General features: G+C 35.1%; 1 protein-coding gene across 1 annotated transcript in view; it reads left to right on the top strand.

Annotated features, from left to right (window-relative positions):
- Positions 1-27254, top strand: part of LOC150107944 (uncharacterized) — an 86367-nt gene extending 59113 nt beyond the window's left edge. The window contains exons 3-4 of the mRNA XM_090415476.1: positions 14198-14452; positions 25292-27254. Coding sequence (XP_090271602.1) covers positions 14198-14452; positions 25292-25331 — 295 coding nt within the window. The 3' untranslated portion in view covers positions 25332-27254. The remainder of the gene's footprint in view (positions 1-14197; positions 14453-25291) is intronic.
- Positions 27255-27629: the final 375 nt, after the last annotated feature.

Below are 27629 nucleotides of genomic sequence, written 5' to 3'. Positions count from 1 at the left end.
ATTCAATATCCATTTAATTTGTATAACTTTAGTACAGATTTTTGTTATATTCCCACGATTTCTCATTTATTTGTCTTAAACTGAAAATCTGGTCTTGACAACCTCTATTTGGCCTGAACTCAGCTTGTTCTCCAAATTTCTCTTCCATAATCCTTCTCAACATCATTTCAAATATGCTTGCATAAATCTTACTTGGAACACATAGTAGAGAAATTCCTCTGAAATTCTCACATTCAGTTTTATTCCCTTTTTTTTTTATAGATCTGTACTATGAGAGCTCTACTCCAGTCATTGGGAATTTGACCTTCTGTCCTGGTCCTCTGCAAAATGTTTATACCTCCACAGTTAAGTATTTCTGGGCAAATATGATCTACTCTAGCTGCCTTTCCACATTTCAAGTTTTTGATGGCTTTTTCTACCTCATGTATTGATATTTATTACTCTTGAAAATTTTCTAGTACAGTTCTTCTCTGCTTGATTTGTTTAACAGTCTTTCAAAGTAATTATTAGAATCAGAAAAATCAAATCTAGCAGTTTTCTTGATGATAATATACTTCTACATTCATCTAGTGAAAGTCTCCAGGATTCTCTTAAGTAAACTGAATAACAGTTGTAACAAATTTGGGTTGTTAGAGCTAAGATCTGGTTGCAGCAGCTTTTGCCAGGTATAAATCTAGCCTGTTCACTGAGTAAGATGGCTTGTATTTTTGGAGAAATTCTATAGAACATAGATGGCGAACCTATGGCACCCGTGCCAAAGGTGGCACATCAACAATTTATAGGTGATATCCTTCTTATATGCTTATAAATTATTCAACCTTTTTTTTTTAATTGTTACAATAAGTGCAAGTTAAATTTAGTTTTACACCAGAGAGCAGCTATGAAGACAGCTGCTCTCATTTGAGCAGCTATCTCGTTTGAGCTGGCACAAGAACTCACACATGCATTATATGGCATATTTCAATTCGTGGTAGAATTTTATTTGAAGTTAGCCTTTGTGATCTGTCATAATGACATCGAGAATTTCAAATGCAATAAAACAAACTTATTTCATGTAATTGAAAAATTGGACAGAAATTTTTAGTTATATACCGTGTTTTCAGTGTAACATATGGTTTTGCTTGAGTCTGTACAGCGTAGTTTCTGTGAGAGGAGACGTGATTCATTAGTTAGCGCCGTTTTTATTAAAGCTGTCTCTAACTGCACTATTTGTTGAGAAATATATTACACAGACTGTAAAAGCCTCCATACCTTAATCAGGGATACAATAAAACTACTGTTTTCTTGCATCTGCAGTATAATGCTGTTGGGGAGGGCGTGTTGTTAACCGCATGGAGCGAGTTACTATCGCCTCGACATAAACATGTTTAAACATTTTTCATGTGCGAGACATATGCAAAACTTTTTAATGTATTTTTTCATAAAGTAAAATCAGGGATGCCAGTTATACGAGAGGGCAAGTTATTTTCGAGTAAATATGGTAAGTGTTTCGCCGATAAGTAGATATCCTTCTGCTGCATCCCTTGCAGCTAACATCAATGGTAAGTTACAATGCATAAATATTTTCCTCACTAAGGTTTTTTTTTTTTCAAACGAACATAATGAAAATCAATTTAATAATACAATAATCAATTTTACACTGAATAACATTATAAATTTATATATATACATTATAAATAAATTAATTAATAATTTAAGTTAGATTAATTTTCTATTAATTTTTCTCCTATTAAAAACTTCCCTGCACGTCAGCAAATCGATTGATAAATTTTGGGCATGTGCCGGCACGTCAAGAACTCAATTTGTAAATTTTTGGCACGTGCACATAAAAAGGCTCGCCACCACTGCTATAGAGCATCGGTTCCCAACCGGTGGTACGCGTACCCCTGGGGGTACATGGTGAGCCGTTCAGGGACACACGAAAAATAATCAGTAATGGTGGAAAAACAAGTAAAGTAAACAAAATTTAAAATGTTAGTTATGGAACAACAAATGTTAAGTTTGAATCACCTCTAATGGAGACACTTCAAAACTAGCTCACATTAGCAAATGATGATTGGTGAGGGTGTGGCTATGAACCCCTCTCCCAAACCACTCTTCTACCAATCATTACATCATTTCCACTATTTTACATTAAGATAGGCACTGAACAAAAGTGCTAGTATTTAAAAACATCTATTTTAAAAACAAGGGTTACAATTTATAGAAATGGGTTTAAAAGGGGTACACAAGTGGAAAAAGGTTGGGAACCACTGCTATAGAGGATAATCCTTTCAAAAACTTTCTGAGTGTAGAGTAATGCTATGAAGCAGTAGTTATTAGGATTATTAGTTGACTTTTTGGGTTTTGGCAAGGTTATTATCTTTGATTCATGTCAAAGTTTTGGGAGCTGTTGATCATTTATTATTGAGGAGAAGAAATTAGATAGCCGGATTTTGCCATTAGGCCAAGGTGAGTAAGAAAGTCTGGAAGGATGCTATCAGCACCAGGAGTTTTACGTGTTTTAGTTTGAATACTGCATCAATTTCATCTAGAGTTACTGGATTGGAGCTTGCTATAGATGTAGGACATTATAAGAAAACGTTTTTGTAAAGATGATGAATCGCTTGTTCGGTATCTATGGGAATTTTGGATTTAGCTTTTTGTGTTAAGATTTTTTTCAGTATTGTTAGGGTTTGCTTTTCCTTGAATTCTGTTTGGAGTGCCTGTGCCTCCCAGTTAGCAGAATAGTGACCAAGCTTTACAGCTTGATCTGGTAAAGTTGAGGTTCATTTCTTCATGCCAGCTCTCTTCTACCATCTTCTTAAGAGGGTAGAAGCTTACAGATCATTTTGCATTTTATTTAAAAAATTCCACTCATTTCAAATCTTTAATCCAAAATTTAGTTTTAGATAATAATGATATCATGGTAAGCTGTGATGTCATCTCTCTTTTAATCAATATCATTGATCTATTTAATTTTACCATTCATTGTAACTACTTCACTTGGAAAGATACCATTTATAAACAGATTGAGGGTACAGCCATGGGCTCCTCCTCTAGCCATTTATATGGAGCATTTTGAAAAACATGCTCTTGATATTGCTAAACCTTCTATCTAAGATACATCAATGATGTGTGCTCTATTTGCCACATGGCTCAGACATATTAGACTTCTTCCCCCTTCATCTTAACAAATAGCACCCCAGAATCCAGTTCACTATAGAAAAAGAAAATAATAATAACCTGCCTTTTCTAGATACTCTGATCACACACCTACCCAATGGCACACTTTCTTTCTCTGTTTACAGAAAACCACACAGGTTTTCTGTAAACAGGTTTTCACACAGGTAAATACATACATAAACTTTCCCATCTTCCCTTATTCAAAACCCTTATTAATAGCACCTCCAATCTCTGTTCTACTCAAACTGAACTTACAGCTGAAATCTCTTTTATTTGCCAGATCTTCTTGTCCAATGGTAACAGTGCCAAAAAGAAGATCAACAAATTAATTTGCCACATGGCTCAGATATATTAGGCTCTTTCCCCCTTCATCTCAACAAACAGCACCCCAGAATCCAGTTCACTATAGAAAAAAAAATTTTTTCCCTCCCTCTCTCCACATCCTTCTCAACATACTGACTATAGTAATACTGTCATTGTTCTTTATGTCTGGGGCACCTCAGAAAAAATAGAACTCTAAAAAAGTACAATCTCTCCACTGCATTCAAACCTCATTGAAGCTGGCTGCTTTCATCTGCTCTAGGTATTTACAAAGTTCCTTGTTCTTGCAACTTATGGTCAAACTGGGAGATCTGGTAACATCTGCCTACAACATAAGACCTATATATGCCACCATAAGTAGGGTCAGTCATGAGCTGTATATTCCATGGATACTTTGCACAGAATCAAGTGGAAGAAAACTGCTATCCTTCACCACAACAAATATAAATTTGAAAGACTTTTTTTAGAATCAGCAGCAGTTTAAAAAAAAAAAAAATCAACGTAATCTTAATAAATTCGGTTGTATTAAACTGCACAAGATTTGGGAAACTGTAATTCTTAGGCCTCCTGCTCAGCAGCTAAGGCTGGCCAACAGCAGTCATAGAGGGTGCTCCTTATAGTACTTCAAGCTTTGTCTAATTTTTCCACCTATTGTTTTGTGCAAGTTTACTATTGTTTCCCTGATAATGTCTCAGTGACTCAGACAAAATATAGAATTAGTTAAATGTATGTTTAATTATTTATATGTGGTGTATTTATTCCATTATTCTTATTCTCTCATTCCTACTTCTTGCTCCTCCCACTGATCTCTCTCTCTCTCTCTCTCTCTGTTCTTAACATTTATTCACAGTCACTCCTTCATGGTCACCTCTCTCACTTTATTTTTCTTTTATATTTCCTCTTACTTCATCAGATCATTCATTCATATTTAACTCTTCCATCATAACATATAATTCACCAAATACAATGAGATGCAACCCATCACTTTTAAAGTCATATCACTATCATACTTGGATTAGGTAGCACCGATCATTTTTTCTCTCACACCATTTTCTTTTGCTCTTCTCAGTAACCTTCTAATATCCATTTTCACATTTTCTTCATCCCAACTATTAACATATTTATTTATTCCTTATTCTCAGAATTTTAATCATTCTATTAGTTTTCCTCTCCTGAAAAACAAATTTTGTGTGTCCTCTTATTCACCACATCTATAATAATGGATTTATCATACAATGCCACCTTCAAATCATTCATGACCTCTTTCTTGTGATCCTTTTGTGCTCTTTTATTTTTATTCACCATTTATCCTATTTCTTACTGCATGTTTCAAATACACCAGCTCCACTTCCAGCTCTTATCCCATTAATCACATTCATTTGTCTACCTTTATTCACTCTATCTTACTGGATCTCTATTCTGTCCACCATCACTCAAAAACTAAGCTTTCCTTTGGCTGCTTCATTCATCATTCACTACTCTCATTCATAAAAACCAGACCATTAAGATATTATGCTCACACTTTCTGATTTCTCTGATATACAGAGTGCCTTAGGAGGAATCTTCCAAACTTCAGAGTTTAATTCCTTGAGTGCTTTTTAGCAAAAAAAAAAAAATATATATATATATATATATATATATTGACATGAGTGATTTCTAAGTGGTATCAAGATTAGGTTTAAAGGGAAAAAATGAGAATATAGTGTGCAGTGTTTTAATATCATCTTAAAAGTTACTTTTAACCATGACTTTTGATAAGATATTGTTTTTCACTGGCCGTAATGGATCAAATACACATCCTAATATGATTCGTATCCATCATATATTTCAATGTAATATCAATGGTATTATAATTTTAATATGCACTTCGCATCCATAATAACTTTGACGTCTATAGACATCTTGGCCGGTAGCATGGTTAAGTTAGAAAATCTTTAAAACAAACATTATCATCCTCCACTTCCCCCTCTTCCCTCCCCCTCTCCAGTTGCACTGTCTGAATTAGAGGTTCTTGAACTTTCTTGGTTCACAGTGCCCTTAGTGTGTCAGTAATTTTTTCATGGCATCTCTAGGCCAAAAGAAATGCAAGCAGTTCTGTTTATTAGGACTCAATAAACAAAACTGTTTATTATTATTAATTAATAATCCCAAACTGTGTGCCGCAGCATCTTAACATTCTGCAGTGAATAGTTTGGGAACTTGATCTAAAGGATTAAGGTCAGGAGCTCTGTCTGGTCAAGGATAAAGGATCTCTTCAGACTGTCACTATCTCTGCAAGATAGTGACAGTCAGTATAACTAGAAACATTGGAAAAATGCAGTGAACTTCATTATGATGGAAATATGACATGTCAGTAAAGGAGCACTCTCCAAAGGTCCCCAGTTTATTTTTTCATTCCAAAAAATTAAGGTATGTTTCCCTACTGAGAAGATTATTAATTATTAACCATCATATGGTCCAACTAATTGGTTCACAACACCTTACTCTACATCTACTGAAAACCATCATTGGAAGTTTTTCAGCTGATGTACTAGCATTTTTACCAGTGATGTATGGATAGGATTTTAAGGTTAATATGAGATCATTTATGTACAGAAAGAAATGTGTGTGTGGGGGGGGGGGGGTTACAAAAGAATGGCATCTTAGTGCAGTCCAGCATTAGTGGGGAAAGCTGAAAAGAGGAAGCTGTCTGTCATAACACTTACTGAATGACCTGAAATGAAATTGGTAATTCAGCTACAAATATGGAAGGCAGACCATCATAAGATAGCAGTTTAATAATAGGCCTCTTTGCCAAACAGTCTTTTGAAATGTCAAGAGCAACCATAGATATTTTAAACCTTTCCATAGCCTGTGTCCAAAGATGGGTAATGTTACCTAGGATATCTGCTGTGGAATGAGAGTAGTGGAATTCATACTGGTGGTCACTGATTAATTGGTAAGCCTCTAAGTTGTGAAAAAGTTGGCTATTGATAACCTATCAATGATTTTTGAGAGAACCATAGCGAGAGCAGTGAGATGATAGCTTTATTACCCTTTGTTTTGCAATGGATTGACATACTCCCTGCTCTAGAGAAGTAGATAATAAGTTGATTATAGAATTAGTGTTAATTCTAGACACAGTTGGAGAGAAACCATTAAACCTGAATACTTAGTGGTATCCTCCAAACTATTCAGGATTCTGATGTATTTCTGTCAAAAAGGGGGAGGAAGATGTGATTGACTGTTCTTTATAGTAGGAGGAAATTTGCCTTGGGGCATTTATGCAGGAATTGAAAGAGCAGGAGGATGCTATCATGATGTCAGAGTGGCATAGGTTTGAATGGACAGAAATTTCACCAGTAGACTTTGCAAGAGATCACAACATATCCGTGATTTCAACAGGAGGCAAGTTTTCTACATTTGTACCTTCAAAGTGTAACGTTTATTGTATTTTTACAGCTTTTGTATACTGTGGTTTATGCTGAGTACAAAACTGCTATTTTTTTGAATTGCTTCTGCTGTGCTTTTTTTTTTGACTACCTTACAACACTTGTTAGAGAAACAAAGCTGGGATGGTTAGAGGATTAGGAGTGGAATGAGGATGAAAATGTTCATTTCAGCAACATTTATTTCAGTCTAATCAGGTATTTTGAATATAATCAGAAATCATCTCATTTGTACTAACATTCATATATGTGAAGGAGATTTGTTTAATTTAAAAAAAAAAAAAAAAAGAACAAACGTATTGGGAAGATAGTGAGGATTATTCAATGTTCTAGTGGGTAGACAATCTGTATTAGGCCATTGCATTTTGTTAGGCAATCAAGTTAGAAGTTTAAATGATTAAGTTATGAAGTGTGGAAAATTAATAGCCATAAGGTAAAAAATAACTTTCCAAACACAAAATGAGATCTTATCATCACAAACTTCATAACTTTAATTAAACTTCAAATTGAAGAAGTACTGTATATCATGCTGTACCGTTTAATTTATGGTTTTAAAAGAACAGCATCAACTTATGCCAGTTATCCATCATCATTAGATCTCTGTCCAATTAGGAAGCTGATTTGGGCTTAAGGGATATTTAGATCCAGGTCAGCAGTGCCAATCACTTTTTTCCCTCCCTTAAGTTGCAGGTTAGCTGTTCGTCATTTCTGTCTACTTCCTCGTCATTGGCAGTGGACAATTATAAAATTGACTGACTGAAGTTTTCAGGTTATTTGTGATTTTAATGGTATAGACTGAACATATTTAGTTCATTATGAATATTTCAAGTAAATAACATTAATTTAAGCAAACATAATAAATACACTGGTGTCCAAAAGCTAAGGACAAACTACATTTTTACCTCTATATGAAAATATTTTCATGACTACAGCCAAACGTGGACATAAATTTATTGCCAGTACTAATAAATTATATTACACAAAAAATGTGTTATTAATTTCATAAAAATTAAATTACATACATTTTTGGCAAAAGTTACAAAATTCCTAAGAATGTGGTTAAGGAATTAATGTACGGTGCTAACAGAAAACTATGCGGAGGGACATTCAGTATAGAATATGTCCATCGTGAACTGCAATGCTCTTCAACATCATATCATGTTAGCACCAAATGATTCACAAGTTCTTGAGACAAACTGGCCCATTCCTCCTTCAGAGCAAGGATAAGGCCTTGTGTGATTTCTGGAGGGGAATTTTAAGCAGCAGTGCATCTCCCTATTGCATCCCAGACTCTTATGGGATTGAGATCTGAAGAGCATGCTGGCCATTCAATTTGATTAATATCCTCGGTCTCCAGAAGTATCTCCACTGCTCATGTAAGATGTGGTGTGGCATTATCATCCATAAAAATGAATTTTTCACCTACAGGACCAGAGAACAATCGAACATGATGTTGAAGATGTTGAAAGTTTATTTTTTCACTTGGTTAGAGTATAATAAAATTAGTTTAATCCTTTATCCAAGTGTGAGCAAACAAAGTTTGTGCCTGAAGTATCTTCAGGACTAGGGTAAAGTGATACAACACCAGGGCAACTCGTTGTAAAGGTGGAGAAAGCTACCAACACTCCTAACTCAGTATCTCCTATAATGCAAAACACATCTCCTTGCGGATATGTCTAATGTTATGCATTAAAGGAAGGGCCCTAGTCTGGGTAGTGGCCCTTCCTTTAATGCATAACATTAGACATATCCGCAAGGAGATGTGTTTTGCATTATAGGAGATACTGAGTTAGGAGTGTTGGTAGCTTTCTCCACCTTTACAACGAGTTGCCCTGGTGTTGTATCACTTTACCCTAGTCCTGAAGATACTTCAGGCGCAAACTTTGTTTGCTCACACTTGGATAAAGGATTAAACTAATTTTATTATGATGTTGAAGAATTTCTTTGCAATATTGTTCACCAGTCATAGTCCCTTTTTCCAGCACTTGTAGCTTGGTGCATCCATTAAGCATAATGTCTCCCCATACCACGATCTCAGCATTGCTGTATCTATCCCTTTCAAGAACATTCTTGTTGATGGTAAGATGCCAAATCAAGTGGCATCTAGATCGGAAGAAAGCCTAAAACGACTCTCATCCATCAAGAGTACATTAGCCTATTGGTGTCTTGTCCAATTTTTATGGATACAACACCACTGAAAACATAGTCTATGATGAGCTGTGGATAAAGGGACTCAGACTACAGGCCTTTGGGCATATAGACTTACTTGTTACAGATATCTTGCAACTGCTTGTCGAGATATCCACATACCTGAGCTTGAATGGAGCTGACTTTCAAGCTGACCTGCCATGGTGCGTTCATTATGTTTTGCTGTTATAAATGAAAATCTGTATTCATGCTCCATGGTAAAGTGAGGGCAACCTCTTAGCAAATGTCTGGAACACATTCCATTGGTTTGAAATGCTGCCCAGAGCCTGGATACAACACTATATGAGATACCAAACTCTCTGGTAATGTTAGTAATTCTGCAGCCTTCTTCAAGCTTTCCAATAATTCTTCTTAGCATGAAATCATCTAGATCAGGACTGTTCAAAGCACTGCCCGTGGACCGCATGCAGCCCACGGTGCATTTTGTGCTGCCCTCCTGTGGGTTTTGATTTTTACAAGCAAAAAAAATAAAATAACAGTTTGAATTGAATTCGTATATTAGATATTTTAATTCTATCACTAATCAATAATTTTGATGCTGGTAATTTTATTTCATGTTTTTACATCACTATATACCCACGTGTTCTTCAAATATTAGATGTGTCAAAGAAGCGTTCTTACACTGTTTTGTTCCAACGGGCATGCTCCGGACTCTCACGGAGAATGTGAGCATGCGATTAGTGTTGTTTGTTTAGTCAACTATTGAGGTTGGTCGCTGCTGCTCACTAAATTATTAGATACGCATTGTGATGCAGCCCTCGGATTACCTAAGTTTGGACAGCCCTGATCTAGATGACATCTTTGAGACGTTACAAGACATCCAACTTAGCAACTTTATTCCTTCATGAAAAAGCTTCCTTCAAACACAGTTCACTTAGTGCAGCCTTTTGCCTTTTATTCTGTTGAGTGCTACCATGTGATCCCTTTGCACGTAATATAAAAATCTGAATGTGTACCTGCTTTCTACTCAAAATCAGTTATACAAATTACCACAAGCTGATTGTCTCAATTTGTGGTTGTAATCTTCAGATATAGTGTTCGTCTTTAGGTTTTGGACACCAGTGAAATTTTGAAATTTAAGTATCGATTCTGGATTTTCATCATCATCAAATTCCTGCCATGTACCCTCAAGGAGTGTACAATATATGATAGTACTACATGAAAAATTTACATCATTACTAACTCCCTATCTACAATTTTCCGCCAAATCAGTCTGTTACTTATCAAGACTCCAACATTATCAGATCTTATATTTCTATCATCTAAGGCACTTTGTACAGTATCAATCCATCTATATCTTGGTCTTCCTTCAGGTCGTTTTCCTGCAAACCTGGTGGAGAACACTTGTTTCGCTAATCTTTCCTCGCCTATTCTGTTTAAGTGACCATACCACCTGAGAATGTATGGTCACTTAAATCCATAGCACCTCAGGAATGCATTAGCTCTGCTAATGCATTCCTGGATGCTGACAATGTCAGGTTCTTTCCTAATATCCTTATTTTAAATATGATATTGCCATTGATGCCATCTGTTCACACCTCTAATCTTTCTCAGAACTTTCATATCTGTGTTCTCTAGTCTTTGGTCAAGTGTTTTACTTCTGACCCAGCTCTCAGATCGATAAGTTAAAACTGATTTGAACACCGGCTTCTATACAGCTAATTTAGTGTTCCGACTAATTTCTCTCTTATTCCATATGAATTTATTCAATTGACTTCCTACCATACCAGCTTTGTTGATTCTGTTGTCTATTTCCATATTTAATTTACCATCTTCACTAAAAATCGTGCCTAAGTAGCTGAAATGTTTTATTTGTTCCACAAGTTCTCCGTTCACAATGCAGTTGACATTTTCAACGATTCTGCTTATTTTTATTGATGACTTTCATACCATGTCTATTACAACAGTTATTCAATTTAGTCAGGGAATCTTGCAAACTTGTAGCGGATTTATTTAGAAGTATAACTTTGTCTGCATAAAGCAAAGAGCTGACATTGACATCTCCAATTTTGATATCAGGTTTAATACCACTTTCCTTCATAATATGATCCATATAGATAATGAATAAAAGAGGGGATAATGTACATCCTTGTCTCACACCAGATTTAACATTAAACCATCTTCTTGTACTTCCTTCAATCCTAAGAGCTGATTTACAACTCAAATAAAGACTAAGTATTGCTTGATATAATGCCCCATTTACATCATATAACTGTAGTATATTGAATAGCTTCTCTCTTGGCACCTTGTTATATGCCTTTTCCAGATCGACAAAACTTAAATACAGATCTTTGTTATATTCCCATGATTTCTTGACTATTTGTTGTAAAGTGAAGATCTGATCCTGACAGCCTCTATTTGGCCTAAATCCAGCTTGTTCTTCATCAAGCTTTTCTTCCACAATTCTCAACCGTTTCTCAAGTATACTAGCATAAATCTTACCAGGAACACTCAATAGGGAAATAAATCTGTAATTCTCACATTCAGTTTTATTTCCCTTTTTTATATATGGGTACCATGAGAGCTCTACTCCAATCTTTGGGAATTCGTCCCTCCGTCCAGGCCTTCTGAACTATGCAGTGCAGCCACTGTAAGACTTTTATACCTCCATACTTGAGCATTTCTGGTTGAATATCATCTACTCCTGTTGCCTTTCCACATTTCAGGCTTTTCACGGCTTTTTCTACTTCAAGTATAGATATGTATTCCTGACTGTATGCCTGTTGAGTGTTTTTTACCGTTGATGCTTGTTTCATTTAGCAATTTTTCGAAGTAATTACTCCATACTTTAAGGATATCTTTTTCTCACGTTTTCATGTCACCTTTATCGTCTCTAACTCCTTTTACAGCACTCTTTCCTCCATTTCTGAGCTTCTTCAACAGCCTCCAGAATATTTTGCCCCCTTGATATTTATTTTCTATGTTCTGGCCAAAGTCCTCCCATAACTTTTGTTTAGCTAGTTTCACACAGTGTTTAGCTTACTTACATTTGTCTCTGTATTCTCTAAGAGCACAAGCTGACTTGTTTGCCAGGAACTTTTGATACACTTTCTTCTTTTCCTTCACTGCCTTTTTAACTTCCTGTGTTCACCGTGGAGTTCTTATTTTTCTATCCTTGCAGACAACCTTACTACATGCCTCTCTGGCTGAATCAATCAGGGTTGCTTCAAGGTTTGGTTCCTGTTCTCAAACTCTTTCATTTTTTCTTCAATAATCTTTGTGTATTTTAGTCTACAGTTCACATCTGAGAGCTGCTCAACTTTTATTCACTTTAAAACTTTCTTACATGTTATTCTTTTCAATATGAAACTCGATTTTATCCTTCTCAAGACTAAATAGTGATCACTTCCAATTTCAAACTAAAAATTCCTCTGTACACTCTGGTGTCCTGCACCAGGGAGAAAACATCACTATCAACAATAACATAGTAAATGAGACTTTTCTTATTCTTTCCCTCTTCTCTCCATGTGAATTTGTGCACATTTTTATGTTGGAACACGGTGTTAGTAATAACCAGTTCATGTCCTGAGCAGAAATCCAACAGGTGTTTGCCATTATTATTAGCTTTGCTCTTTTCTTCAAAGTTTCCCAAAATATTTTTGTATGTCTGATAGTCATTTCCTAATCTGCTATTTAGATCCCCAACAAGGACCAACTTTTCCTTTTTCATTGTGTCAGTTGCTTTCTCTAAAACCTCAAAAAATTCCTCCACTTCTACCTTAGTAGAACTTCTGTGGGACCGACACAAATAAATCTCATTGTCCAGTTCCCCATTCTCATATTTGCCCACATCACTGTACTTTGAGACTGCCTGCCATTCAATAATATTTAATCCTCGTCTTTAATGTTGAATACTATAGCTACTCCTTATTTTACTTGATTGTCATTACCTGAATATAACATTTAGTATTTAACTAATTTATTTTATTGTTATTATTTTTTGATATCTATTAATACAGATGTAGATATTTTGCAACCGTTAGTACATATAATATCACCTGCTTTCAATTCAATTTGTGTTCTCTTTTTTGTGATTGTTTTCCTATAATTATATTGAAAATAGAATTATAGGAAATTCTACAAATAAAACTTACAAGCTAAAAATTCTACAAATAAAAAGATTTAAAGTAGTAATAATGTGATTCCTTTATTCTTTCTTCTCTCCTCAACCTCTTGATTGGTGGATAGCATGGTCTGTTGATAGTGGTCTTCATCCCTTTTATTTTTATTCCATTATTAGTCAGTTATAATGAAAAATTTTGTTGGTCTCATCGAAGTCTTTACAGTTTATTCATAATATGAATTTCATCTAGCTTCTGTTAACGGCAGTGTTTGAAAATAAGGGTAAATTTTGAATTTTTTTTTATCGAAATAATGAAATACCAAATGACTGGATAAGCCAGTAGTATTCTTTCTTTTATTGCTAGTTCTAATACAAAATGTTAATGATTTTTTGTAGTACTTCCCACAGCTGTATTTTTTGATGCTTATTGTGATTTTATTTGTGAGGAAATTCCAAAATTCAGTTCACTATCATGATGGCTTTGTGCTTTTACTGTGTGCAGTAGCATTGATCCTGGACTTGGTCCCCATAGTTCATTATAGTAGTGCATCTACTGTATCGATTGTGTTTTTGAGAAAGCTGTTAAAGTGAAAAGACCATAAGGTGTTTCATCAGAACGTTTGTCTTATATTTAATAGTATGTAGTTTTCTACCTTAGTTCTGTGAGATATGAATTTGTTTCATATCACAGCATACAAAAAAAAAGATCAGCCTTTGACATACCACAAAGGACATGATATACAGAATGTCATAGGAATGAAACAGATGTCATATAGCTTCAAAAAACATTAACTTTTGTCATATGCAATTTGATTATGTAAGTTTGTGTATTATGAATAACATTGCATATTATTCACCTGTTTTTACTTATTGAAGCTAATACCAGTAATAACTAATTTTAGTAATAGCTACCCAACAGTCTTAGACTATCAAAACATAATTGAAAAAAAAAAAAAAAACCTATAGGGAAACATTTCTTTCAAATTACTGACATTGAGTTCTTTATTTTCAGGAATTCCAGTAATATGACCCTCCCTCCTTCATATGATTCTGTGGTTGGAAGTAACTGTGCCCAACAGAGTACTCGCCTTCTAGTGGAAGAGCAAGAACAAGAAACCTGTGATAGAGAGGACCCTCCACCCAGTTATGAAGAAGCTGTGCTTCTCAATATACCATGCCAGAACAACTGTACAGTAGTAACCTCTGTGAGGTGTCCCCATTGTAGGGACAATCTTGTAACTACTGATAATTCACGCCAAGACAGAAAGTGAGAATCATATTTATAATATAGTTTAATATTTGAACTGTCATGTGATTATTAATAATTACAGATAATCTCTAGAACAACAGTTTTTAACCTTGCAACTTCTGCAGATCCTCACTGAATTGCTAGTGGAAGCTGTAGACCTTTGTCATTTCTCTGGTTTGAATATATATATATACTTTATTAATCTGCTGGAAAAATTATGCAATTTCCTAAAAAGTTGCAAGTCCATGAAATGGTGATCTCTGAACCACAGCTTAAGAAATGCTACTTTAGAATACTGACAATTTCTGAAAAAGATAATTTCCAAATGGTCTTCGCATATTGTATTGCTTATGCCTATTCAGCATCCGAAGCTAGGCTTGTTTTTTTTTTATTTTAGGTAAAGAGAAATTGTACACTTTATTATCTTTATTTACCCCTGAACAACTATTAACATTTACAAACTACTGGGAGTTGTTTTCCATTAATGTGAGATCACACTGCATATACATAGTAAAGTAGCTATCTCGACAAAATTAATTTATATCAGCCAGTTTCACAGGCTCTATAAAAATACATTATACTTGATATATATAATGTCAAACACATTTGTCATTGTTGATGCATCGCCTTTTCATAATCCCATCTTAGCTTTAAACTGTTTTATAAGAGTGAACAACTAGTTGAGTATTAAACTTTGATTCTTATTGTGTGGACATAAATAATTACTGAAATTTTTTTGACCCAGAGGTAACTGTTATATGAGATGTAAAACAGTTTGGTTTGCTACCAAATAATGTTGTTCTTCTCTGTTTGTGTGGAGGATTAAAGCAGATTTATGTGCTCTCTTTTTCTGAACATCTGTAATATTTCCTCCATCCATTCTGAGTAGACCATCTAGTCTATATGACAAATACAATGTACTACCATATATCCTGTAAACGCCTATCTTTTACAACAGATAAAGTGGCTTTGACGTTTTTTTAAAATGGTGTTTAGAAGAGTGGAGGAAATCCATTTAGGATTTTCTTCAATTCCTCTCTGTGTGTGTCTTTTGTAAGATGTCAATGACAAACAAATTTATTCTTTTTATGAGAAATCCCATCTAGGAAAGGTTGCACCCTATTATACATTAGTACTGTTATGTACCTGCCCTCTATGTTTTTATCATATTCTTTAACCCTTTACCTTTATATTTTTATCTACTCTTGTTAGTTATGTATGCCCTACTCACTCATACAAATTTTCTGTATCTTTAAACAAGCTAAATTTAGGCCACTCTTAAGTTTAGTCACGTGTAATTTAATTTATGATTAGGGCTTTGTCCAAGTATGGGACGCTGCCAATAAACATATCCTCTGAGACAGTTCACCTGACGAATATTGACAAATTTATTTTTTAACTGCGCCAGCCAATACTGAGGATAGACGAGACTCTTATCCAAGGTGGCTCTCTCAGAGTAATACACAGTAATAAACTTCCAACAATAAATAGACTAATTCCTGTTCTCTTTATCTTAGCATGCAGTCGTGGCTCTAAATATTAACTTACACTCGTGGGTCCCTCCCCGCTAGGTTTGGTGGTAATTTTATGAGTGGCTATTTGAATTCGTATATCAAGCTGGACTCAGGCAAATGCTATGAAACATATTTATTAAATCAAAAAACTTATACATGAGAAAATATAAATGCATGGTTAACTATATCGCATTGCTAGCAAGATCTCAAACTCAATATTAGCATTACAATACAAGAACAAATTACTTGGATCACTTCTATATATAATTTAACAAACTTCTGGCTTGTGTAGCCTATCTTTTATCGCTCACGTGGTCACTAGTTATATCTCACAACATATCACAATCATCTCTTATACAAATCCCTTCTAGGGAGACATTTCTTAAACAGGGAGAGGTCAATGCCAAAATAGGGATAGTTCCTAAAGTTCTTTACAATATGTCCATTACACAAAATATCCTAATGAATTCATACACAAATCTTCAACTGGAAATCAGAATATAACAATCTACATTACCGTTCCTGGAATGACTTTCAGTTCTTTCTTCAGCCTTGTCTGGACATCAAGGCTTCTTTACGGTTTACAATTCTCTGGGTCACATACAATAGCTGCACGGCCAGATTCTCCGCATTGGAAAGGCTATGTGATGCCTCAGGACTTTCACTAGTATCGCAGGCACACTTCTGGATTACCGTTGCACGATATAGCATAGCTATCCTGATCTGAGGAAATAGCTAGCCCTAGCTCGCATGGTATGGCAGACGACTCATAACTTCTATGGCCAGCCTAGACCTCTTCTCCGCTGGCGGAGACCGAGAGCCAACATCCACGAGGTCAGGAAACAGGAACCAAAAAGCCTTGTGTGGGGGAGGATTGGCGTTTATATTGCCCGCTTCAATCTCGGAGTGTCGTGCATTTTACCACGTTGTTTATCGTGCTATGTGCACTCTTCCACGTGCGTGCGGTGCTTTTTCCTAGAAATCATTCTAGCTTCCTTTTCATATAACTTCACTTTCCTTCCAGCCATACATTATTCTGGACGGCTAAAGTGTGACCCTTGGACCATAGCTTATACAATTTGCTTTCTTATACTACATGAAATGGGATACTTTAAATAAATTTCTCTATTAGACTTCCTACAAAACAGGTTAAGTCTCACATATTTTTCATATTAATTATTTCTTCACTTCTATCTTTCTGTTATTTATATATATATATAAACGCCGTTCATTGTCAAAACACAACATTCTCTACTTACAATTAAAGATAGTTGTTCCTGAATAAATTAATGTTTTGTCCCACTTATAATTTGATTATTCAGGACACAACAGTACTACTAATTGACTAAGGATTAGATAATCCAAAATCTTTCTTGGAAGAAAACAGTATTCACTTTTTTCAAGCCATATCAACTCTCTAATAAGCAGAGTGAAGGTCTCGTATTAGACAACAAAAATCATCTACTACTTAAAAACTTTCACAAACATCTGTGCCACAGTGGGATTCGAACTTATTGCTTACATGCTGCCTCCAATTCAACTAGGTTAGTGTTGGATCCTACTTCGTCTCAATCTATACTTTGGATCCAACATTTAGTTATTACGATGCTCTTAACCTAAAAAAATAGTTGCTAGTTGATTTCTAATGCAAATATAGAGAAAATTTATATTTTAAGACTGCGCCACTTTATATCTGAATTAGTTCAAGAATTGAAGTAAAAACCAACTCTCAACTACCTTTCCTTTATATGTTGTTATTATATATACTGGGTGAGTATATTTGACTTACTTAATTTACCCGCTTTGGTTCGAATATTTTATGAATGGTGCAGTAAAAGAGATTCAGGCAAAATACAACTTTTGATACAAAAACAAACATTTAATATTACAATCACAAATTTTACACTTAACTTCAAATCAGTAATTAAGATATCACAAACATTTTAGCTTCTCTGATAAGTACAATCATTCAACTTCAGACAATGGTAAATCTGTTATCTCTAGTACAGTCTTCTCACAGTTCCTTAAATTCCAAATACAGTAAAAATTACAGTAACACCTCTTCACAAATAAACACTTTTAATTTTACACTTCAGTTAATTCTCCGCAATAGTTACTGTTAGTATAAGGAAATTCTAGGATGAAACTCGCACACTTCTCTATATGGCAATATTAAAGGTTGGAATAATCTTACCGATAATCTTTTTTTCTTCATCTACTTATACGTAAACACTTTTTATAACTGTAAACACTTAAACAGTATACGGCACTCATTAAATAAATCTTCTAAGCAATAACTGAATTAATCATCGGTCACTATACACATAAACAAACGTTCTTGCATGAAGTACTACTGATCACTCATGAATTAAGGCAACACACAATAATTCTTAACTTGAGGTTTTATATGCACAGTTGTTCATTCCTCCTGCATTCAAATAATTCTTTAGGCACTATAATTCTAAACACAGCTAACGGTAAACTTCAACTTTACAGCCTCTACTATTCTCTAGTTACTCGATGCTTTATTTCAAGATTCTGTGTGTCCTTGACAGGTCGGCCCTGAAAGTAAATCTCAACTCAATTATTGCTAGTCTATTTAGTAGTCACTCAGCTGTCTTCCGTAGCTATAATTGTTATTCTACAACTTACTAGCTAACCGCCTCTCAACTAGTAGACTTTATTTAGCTGCTTGAGTGACTTGCCGACTCGCTATTATCGCACTGTGATTCCCGAATGCCGAATGCTCCGATTCCAACCTAATGCTCATCCTCTCCTTTCTCTCTCTTAATAATTTCAGCGTTCTTCCTTTTTATATCCGTTCTTCCCGCCTAAATTATTCTCGTGATCTAAAACTCTTTTCAATAAACCTTCTCCTCACGTTCTGTTCCAAACTCATGCAAGCTATCTAACATAAGTTTCCATGACAACAAAACAAAATAAAATCAAATTGAGCTATTGCATAACGTTAAACTTCTACCAACAAGAATAAATAGAGAATATTTACATTTCAATTAATGCGCAGTTAAATTATCAAATACAAACTCTTATAATATTAACATAGTATAAGTTGTTTACATTAAATAATATTTACAAGTCTAGCCTTTGTGATGGAAGATCATGTTGGATTCTGAAGCAAATAATAATTACTCCAATCTCTATATATTCAGAATCCAACATTAGTATATACAATATGTAGAAACAAACATGAAAAATATATGCATCTACATCGTGCCACAGAGAAATGCAGCAGCACCTTGAAGGATAGAACATATGCTAAATACAAATGATGAAGAGAATTAAAACTTTCAGCTTGAATACATAAAAGATATCCTAATTAAAAATAGGGAAATAGCTATTTCTGATAGTTTTAAGGTCCTCTGAAAAATGTATCTTAATCATACTATAATAAAATAAGTGATTGTAGGGAGTGATATCCACCTATATCTTGGTCTTCCTCTGGGTCTTTTTCCTGCCAACCTGGCAGAGAACACTTGTTTTGCTAATCTTTCCTCTCCCATTCTGTTTAAGTGATCATACCACCTGAGATTAGCTCTGCTAACACATTCCTGGATGCTAACCATCAAGTTCTTTCCTAATATCCTCGTTTTTAATATGATATTGCCATTGATGCCATCTGTTCATGCCTCTATCTGTGGTCTCTAGTCTTTGGTCAAATGTTTTACTTCCAATCCAGCTCTTAGATCCGTAAGTTAAAATTGGTTTGAACATTATCTTGCATACAGCTAGTTTTATGTTTTGACTAATTTCTCTCTTATTCCATATAAATTTATTCAGTTGACTTCCTACCATTCCTGTTGTCTATTTTCATATTTAATTTACCATCTTCATTAAAAATCATGCCTAAGTAACTGAAATGTTTTACTTTTCTATAGGTTCTCCATTCACAATGCAGTTGATATTTACACTGTGTCTGTTTATTTTCATTGTCTTTGTCTTGTTATTGCTGACCTTCATACCATATCTATTACAACAGTTATTCAATTTAGTCATGGAATCTTGCAGACTTGTAGTGGATTTGTTTAGAAGTATAACATCATAAAGCAAAGAGCTGACATTAACATCTCTAATTTTGATATCAGGTTTAATACCACTTTCCTTCATAATGTGATTGATATAGATAATGAATAACAGAGGGGGATAATGTACATCCTTGTCTGACACCAGATTTAACATAAAACCATCTTCTTGTACTTCCTTCAATTCTAACTGCTGACTTACAACTGTAGCATTTTTGAATAGCTTCTCTCTTGGCACCTTGTCATGTCTTTTGCAGATCTACAAAACTTAAATACAGATCTTTGTTATATTCCCACAATTTCTCAACTATTTGTTGTAAAGTGAAAATCTAATCCTCACAAGAATATGATGTTTTATGTTTCATTTTGGCAATAACAATATCAATAATGGGCACATTGAAAGTGCCAATATTACAAAGCCAAAACTATTAATATACTTCTTCTGCAACTAGTGCCATTTAAGTAGGGTCGCTGTTTGTAGTGAGTCTCCTTCACAACCTCCTGTCTTGGGCTATAGCCACATCCAAGTTCTTTATCCTCAAGTCCTCCTCCTCTGTCTCTTCTTTGGCTCCCTGCACTTCCTCCTCCTCCTCCCCTGCACATCTAGCTGCATGACCTTTCTTCCCACATATTCTTCCTCCCTCCTCATCACATGACCAAACCATCTCAACCTTGCCTCTTGTATCTTTGCTCCTAAGTTCGTAACTTTCACCGTTCCCCTTACATAGTCATTTCTCAGACGATTCTTTCTGGTCACACTTCACATCCACCCAAGCATTCTCATCTCCTCTACCTCCATCCTGCTGAAGTTATTTTTCCTCAGGGCCACAGTTTCCATAACATAGCTGGTCTCACTACTGTCCTGTAGATTTTGCCCTTTAGATTGATCGACACCCTCTTATCGCATAGCACTCCAGCCATCTCTCTCCAGTTCTACAATCCTGCATCCCACTTCCTTCTCAGCCTCACCATCCTTTTTCATTGTTGAACCTAAGTATCTAAAGTCACTGACCTTCCTGATGACATTTCCTTCCAGCTCCAGATCTGTCTCCTGGCTGCCATCCACTTTGCAACACATATACTTTGTCTTACTTCTGCTCAGTCTCATACCCATCTCTTCCAGTACTTTCCTCCAACTTTCCAGTATAGCTGCTTCTTCTTCTCTTGATTCTGCACACAGCACGATGGCATCTGCGTACAACATAGTCCAAGACACGTCTTCTCTCACCTCCTCTGTCACCACCTCCATCATAATATTAAACAGGAACGGACTTAATGCTGAACCTTGATGCAAGCCAACTGTCACTGGAAAACTTTGTCTCTCCCAGGCAGGTTCCGAACTCTTGTCTTCACATTTCTTTTTGCCTTGGCACTCTATCATATGCTTTCTCCAGATCAATAAATACCAGATGTATCTCCCGTTGCCTCTCTCAAAACTTGTCCATCATCTGCCGTAATCCAAAGATAGCATCTGTCGTCGATCGACCAGGAATGAAGCCAAATTGCTCCTTTGCAGTCTCCACCTCCTTCCTCAGTCTTCTATCAAGAACCCTCTCTAGGATTTTCATTGTGTGGGACATCAACTTTATTCCTCTGTAATTCTTACAGTCTTGTGCATCCCCTTTACTCTTGTAGATGAAGACAAGAGTACTTTCTCTCCATTCCTCGAGTATATTTTCCTGTTGACAAACTTTTATTAACAGGGCCTACAGCAGGTCAATTCCCTCTTTTTCCATGCTTCCACTGGGATCCTATCAGGGCCCACCGATTTTCCATTCTTCATCCTCTTTATAGCCCCCTTCACTTCCACTCTACTAATGTTCTGCACATCCCCTCATAAGGCTCCCCATCTTCTCTGCGAGTCCTTGCATTTTCTTCATTCAAAAGCTCTTCAAAGTATATTCTCCATTTGTTTCTTATATCCACATCCCTCCTTAATACCCTTCCTCCAGAGTCTTTGATCTGCCTGACATGTACAATGTCCTTTGATGCCTTATTTCTACATTTTGCCAATCAACAAATCTTTCTCTGTCCTTCCTTTGTTTTTAATTGATCATAAAGGTCTTGATATGCCATGGCCTTCACCTGTGCAACAACTCTCTTGGCTTCTTGCTTTTTCTCTCTGTACTCATCTCTGTCCTCTTCCACTCTTGACTCATTCGACTTCTGCTTTGCCTTCCTCTTAACCGTCACTGCTTCTTGTACATTATCATTCCACCACCAACCCTCCTTCTGCTCTCTAATCTTTCCAGATGTTTCACCAAGCACCTCAATTGCACAGCTTAGAATTGCTTTTGAATTATGTCTCCACCAATCTTGTACACTTTCTAATCCATCCGAAATCCACTCTAACACCTTCTCCCTAAAACGGTTCCTCACACTCTCTTCTTTTAAGTGAAACCACTTAATTGTCTTCCAAAGGTTCTTATCTTCGACCTTATTTTAAAGTCTGCACACAGCAGCCAGTGTTGCTGTGCCACTTGATCTGTTAGGATTAACTTACAGTTTGTTACTGTCTTAAGATGTTTTCTTCTAGTCAAAATGTAGTCAATCTGTGAACTGTTGTTGCCACTTCTAAATGTTATCAAATGCTCTTCCCTCTTACAGAAAAAGGAGTTCACAATTGCCAGATCAAACGCTACTGCGAAGTTCAAAATCCTCTCTACTTCCTGGTTCATCATTCCCACTCCATGGCCACCATGTACCCCTTTCACAGTCCCTGTTCTGTCTCCCTATGTGTCCATGCAAGTCTCCTCTGGCAATCACCATCTCGTTTTCTTCCAGTTCGTTCCCTCATTTCTTCATCTAGCATGTTCCAGAATTCATCTTTCTCTTCTGCTGTACAGCCAACTTGTGGGGCGTATGCACATAAGATGACCAGTTGCTCTTCTCCAAGCCCAGTTTCATTTGCATGATCCTGTTGTTCCTCCTACCCACTTCCAGTAATTTGCCCTTCATTCTGCCACACACCACAATTCGGACATCATTTCTTCCCTCTTTATTTGCTCCAGAGTAGAACAATTTATATCCATCTCCTAGTTCCTTCTCCTTTTCCTCCCTTCTACTTTGTCTCCTGCACACATAAAATGTCCAACTTCTTCGTCATGTCTGCCACCTCTCTTCCCCTTCCAGTCATGCTTCCAACATTCAATGTTCCCACTCGCAACATTCTCTCCACTTGCTGGGCTCGCTTCTTTAACCGCACCCGCCCTTGATGCAGTAGCCCTCATCCACTTCTCACAGCTGTAGGGCGATGTGGCTGCGCGTCGCTTAAGGGGGTACACTCTAGCCCTTGTATCACTTTCTTTTCGACTCATTTGATCATAGCTAGAGCTGGCAGTGAAGTTTTACAACTGGATGCCCTTCCTGGCGTCAACCCTCAATAATTGTAAAAAGATTCAGAATTATAAATTATGATTATTATTACAACACTTCTGTATTGATCTAAAAGCCCAAAGAGAGAATAGCATCCACCTTGACAAGCAGTGAACGATTAGAGGCTAACTACTCATTTATAGAGGATGGAAGGTAGCCTGAACAATGACAGTACGTTTCTCCAAATCTTTCTATAGCACATGCCCAGTGATCACTGTCATCAGATAAGAGGTCTGATAGTTGTTGATTAATTAGTGAATCCTCCAGGTAGTGGAGAGGACACCCTCATTTATCCTTGTATTCAGGGATTGCCCCTCTCGATGTGAAGACGGGATTTTTTCCTCAGAGAGCAGTGAAGTGAATGAATAGACTGAATTTCCAGAAGCATTTGGCAGTAAATTTGTGTGAATAATGATGTGGCCCTTCCATAATGAGACTTCAGATCCCATGGAGATGCCTGTGTAATAATAATAAAATTTTTATAAAATTGTGCTATTTCCTCATGTGTATAAAGTAAATTTAACATATTTAAATTTAGATATTGTTAATTGACTCTTGTAACAAAGTTGATAGTAACGATGCCCTTTGTAATAAAAGCGAAAAATATTTTTATATGGCTTCTAAACTATCTGCTAGTGTGCAAATGATGCTCCCAGACAAGAAATGTTTTAAAGAAGTGAAAATTGAAATTGTAAAAAGATATGAAGCTAGTTATTAAGCATTATTTTAACCTTTGTGAAAACATACTATACAGTTTGTAATAATGCAGAATTCTGTGACAGTGCTTTATTATTCAGAATGTAGAAGTTTAAATGTTGGTGACAAATGCTGCATCCTCCTCCCAAATTTTAATATATTTCTATGGGCTAATTGATCTTGCTTTGTGCAATCTTTGTTTATGTGCACATTCCATGAAGGCATCTGATGCATAGATCATGACCACATTGTATTCAAATAATTATTTTTCAATTGGTATGTTGGACTGAGTAAAACATATCTTTGTGCATGTGTATATATTTATATATGCATACATATATCAGTTTCACACACAAGAGGTTGCTGAACATGTAGCATGCTGGTGCCTGTAGCCCACTGACATCTTCCTGTCAGTAATCCTAGTTATGTCAATGTGGTATTCACCTCTTTTCTGTTGATTGACCATATACTTGACATTTAAATGTTGACATCTTTAGTTCTGCTGAAGTTTATTTTTTGTTTTGTTTTCAATGGCTGATTGGTTGCTGTTTACATGACAGAAATAGCAGGAATCTTGTTTATCCAGGCAACTCCCTAGATATGATTTCTTCATCTTGAATAGTTTGTTTTTTTTTTTTGTTGCAAATTTCTAGTTGTTATAGAGGTACTAAAATCAGTATGCCATAACTAATTCTATTGATAATGTATAATTCTGGATGAAAAAAAAAATGCTTTAATCTTGTAATGAAAGTACCCTACAAAATGGCAGATTATAGTCATATGTATCATTAGAAGTTTTTACTCTTTTTTTTTGGGCAATACAACTTCTCTAGAATATGCAAAAAAGGGTTTGATAAGAATATTCAACATTTTGAACAGAAATAGCTTCTCAAGAAATCACTGCCTATCAGGACATTCTATTGTTATATGAATTATTAGCATATAACAATAGAATGTTCCCTGTAACAATTTCCCTTGCATCAATTATGATGCAAGGGAAATCTTACTTGCATCAGTTATTATATTATATAAAAGTCTCTTTATAAAATTAATCTATCAGCTTGACTCTTGATACCTATTTTATTATTAATAGTTTTTTTTTTTTTCTTTCACAAATTGATATGGAAGGGGAGCACCAGATCACAATATACACATAAAATATATTTTTTACATGTGTGTACATATTTAAAAATATAAGAAATTTAATGCAACTTTTTTTTTCCTTTCTGTAGTGAGCGAAATAACATCCAGTGCATTATCAAGGACTCTTGAATCTCATTGCTTGGGAAACTATGCTACCGGTAAACTTCCAGTCGAAAGAAGAAAAAAAAAGACCACTGTACCAGCTCCTGAGCCAATTATGTGGCCTCTCATTAATGTGCCTGTTAGATCCCTGTTACCTTTTTTGGTGCTGAACTTTTTTACCACATTTTGTACCATTTTATCCCATGAGTCTCCCTCTTTCTCTGGCTCATTTTATTCTGTTTCTGGAGCATATGTCAAAGAGGTATGGATACCATTAATGCTTTGTGAATGGTGGAAAGAAAGACTAAGTTGCATTTTCTCTTGTTGTATATTGCACAGACTTTTTTTTTTTTTTTTTGCAGTCATTCTCACATTCCAGGCAATTTTCCCATATGTTGTATTATGAATTTGTATTATAGTTTTGCTTATAGAGTTTAATGGGGAAAATATAGGGTAGCTTGTTTCTTGTTGAGGGAAGTTTATGGATATAATACCTGAGTGTTATGTCAAATATATGTATTCAGTAAAAGGATCTCCTCTTTTATTTTGTGTGTGTGTGTGTGTGTGAGTGAGAGAGAGAGAGAGAGAGTTGATTGTGCTAATGCACTGCAGTTACTTGATAACTAGGGTAAAAGCATTTGAATTATTTGGAATGTTTTTCATTGACATTAAGATTTCAGGGTTTTCTCTCCCTCATGTCCTGTCAATAGATGGTGCCATGTTTCAAATACAAATCTAGAAAGAATCTCAGCTGGGAAAGGTGTGAGTTTATGAAGACTTCAGTAAAGTTAAGAGACTGAAAATTGTATCAATGAGTTAAAAAAAAAAAAGTGTAATAAGAAAAATGTAAGATTTTTAATTCTTGGATTTCTGATGGTTTTGTAGACTACATTTGTTGTGATTTAGAAAGAAAATTACTACTAAATAATTTTTATATTCCTGGGAATCTTTTTTTTTTTTTTTTGATAATATCTCTATAAGGATAATGGTGACATATTTCTTAAAATAAAGCAATAATTTGGTGTAAATTGTGACTGGTCCTAATTAAGTGCAGTGTTATTCAAAATGATGTGCATGTTTATGTTTTCAAACACACTATGCCAAGTTTGCAGTGTTGGTCAATTGTTTGAGAACAAAATGAGACTGTTAAAAGTGTTTGTATAGTTGCATTTACTATTCAAATATCCTAATAATGCAGAAAATTGATTGAAATTAAAATAACACATTTTTAGAGGTTTACATATCATAAGAAATTGAAAAACAAAACTGCCCCATTTTGTATCTATATTGATTCTTCCTTTTAAAGAATTTTCTGATATATACAAAGATTAAAAAAGTGTATATTTTGAAATTTTAGAAACTTTTTTAAAAGTTCATAATGGTTGCTCGAATATTATATCTATGAAATATTAACATTTTTAAAAATGATAAGTAGTCTTTAGCAGATGTATCGTGATAAAATTATGTACATGTTAAATGTATTCTAGACATCTTTTAACTTCAAAAGTAATCACAAAATTTTGTGCACTGGTTTCTGTGTGTGTGTGTGTGTATATACATTAATATATATATATATACAGTATATTAATTAATGGTAAAGTTCTCATAGGATGCACATTTTATCACCACAAACTTAACACTCACACACACCTGCTTGTTGCCAATAGTGCTGCTTACGTGATGAATATGTTGTTTTCGTATGAGTTACATTGCTGAGTTGTAGAATTCTGGTTGTTAGAGTGATAAATAGAATTATTATTATATTAATAAGCATTGTGATGGATATTTTTGTTATTGTTACTGCTGTGGTCAGTTACAGTGAGATTTTTTTTTTATTTTGTACCTGAAGCTTTTTATGCTTTTTTTTCCTTATTGTGCAAAGAACGTTGCATCACTAGATCAGAAATGAATGTCTAGTTTTGTACATCCATTGCTGAATAAAATTTTGGAAGCAAACTGGAGAGTAAGCTTCATTTTGTTGTGATTATTATTCAATGTATTATTCCACTTTTGTTTTTAGAATGTGAAGCATATTTTATGTGTTATCAAAACTATACTAAAACTTTCTAAGACCTGTAATTTCTCCTGATTTGGGCAAAAGACCAAATTAATCTTTTTTTTGATCCATTATCTTGATTTCCTGATTTTTCTCCCACCTTTTCATAAAAATGTCAAAATTGCAGTCAAATTATTAAATTCTTAGCTTAATTTGTATACAATAACAATAAACCTTTGTACAATACCAACTCAAATATGTCATGGTACTATTTCAAGGACAACATAATACTTGGTACAGGACTTATTGAGCCAGATATTATATAATTT

The sequence above is a fragment of the Typopeltis vanoorti genome, chromosome 3 (assembly GCF_054136105.1).
Source record: "Typopeltis vanoorti isolate ZY-2024b chromosome 3, IOZ_Tvanoo_1.0, whole genome shotgun sequence".
NCBI lineage: Eukaryota > Metazoa > Arthropoda > Arachnida > Uropygi > Thelyphonidae > Typopeltis > Typopeltis vanoorti.
The sequence above is the reverse complement of the archived record's forward strand: the minus strand, read 5'-3'. Positions and strand labels throughout refer to the sequence as shown.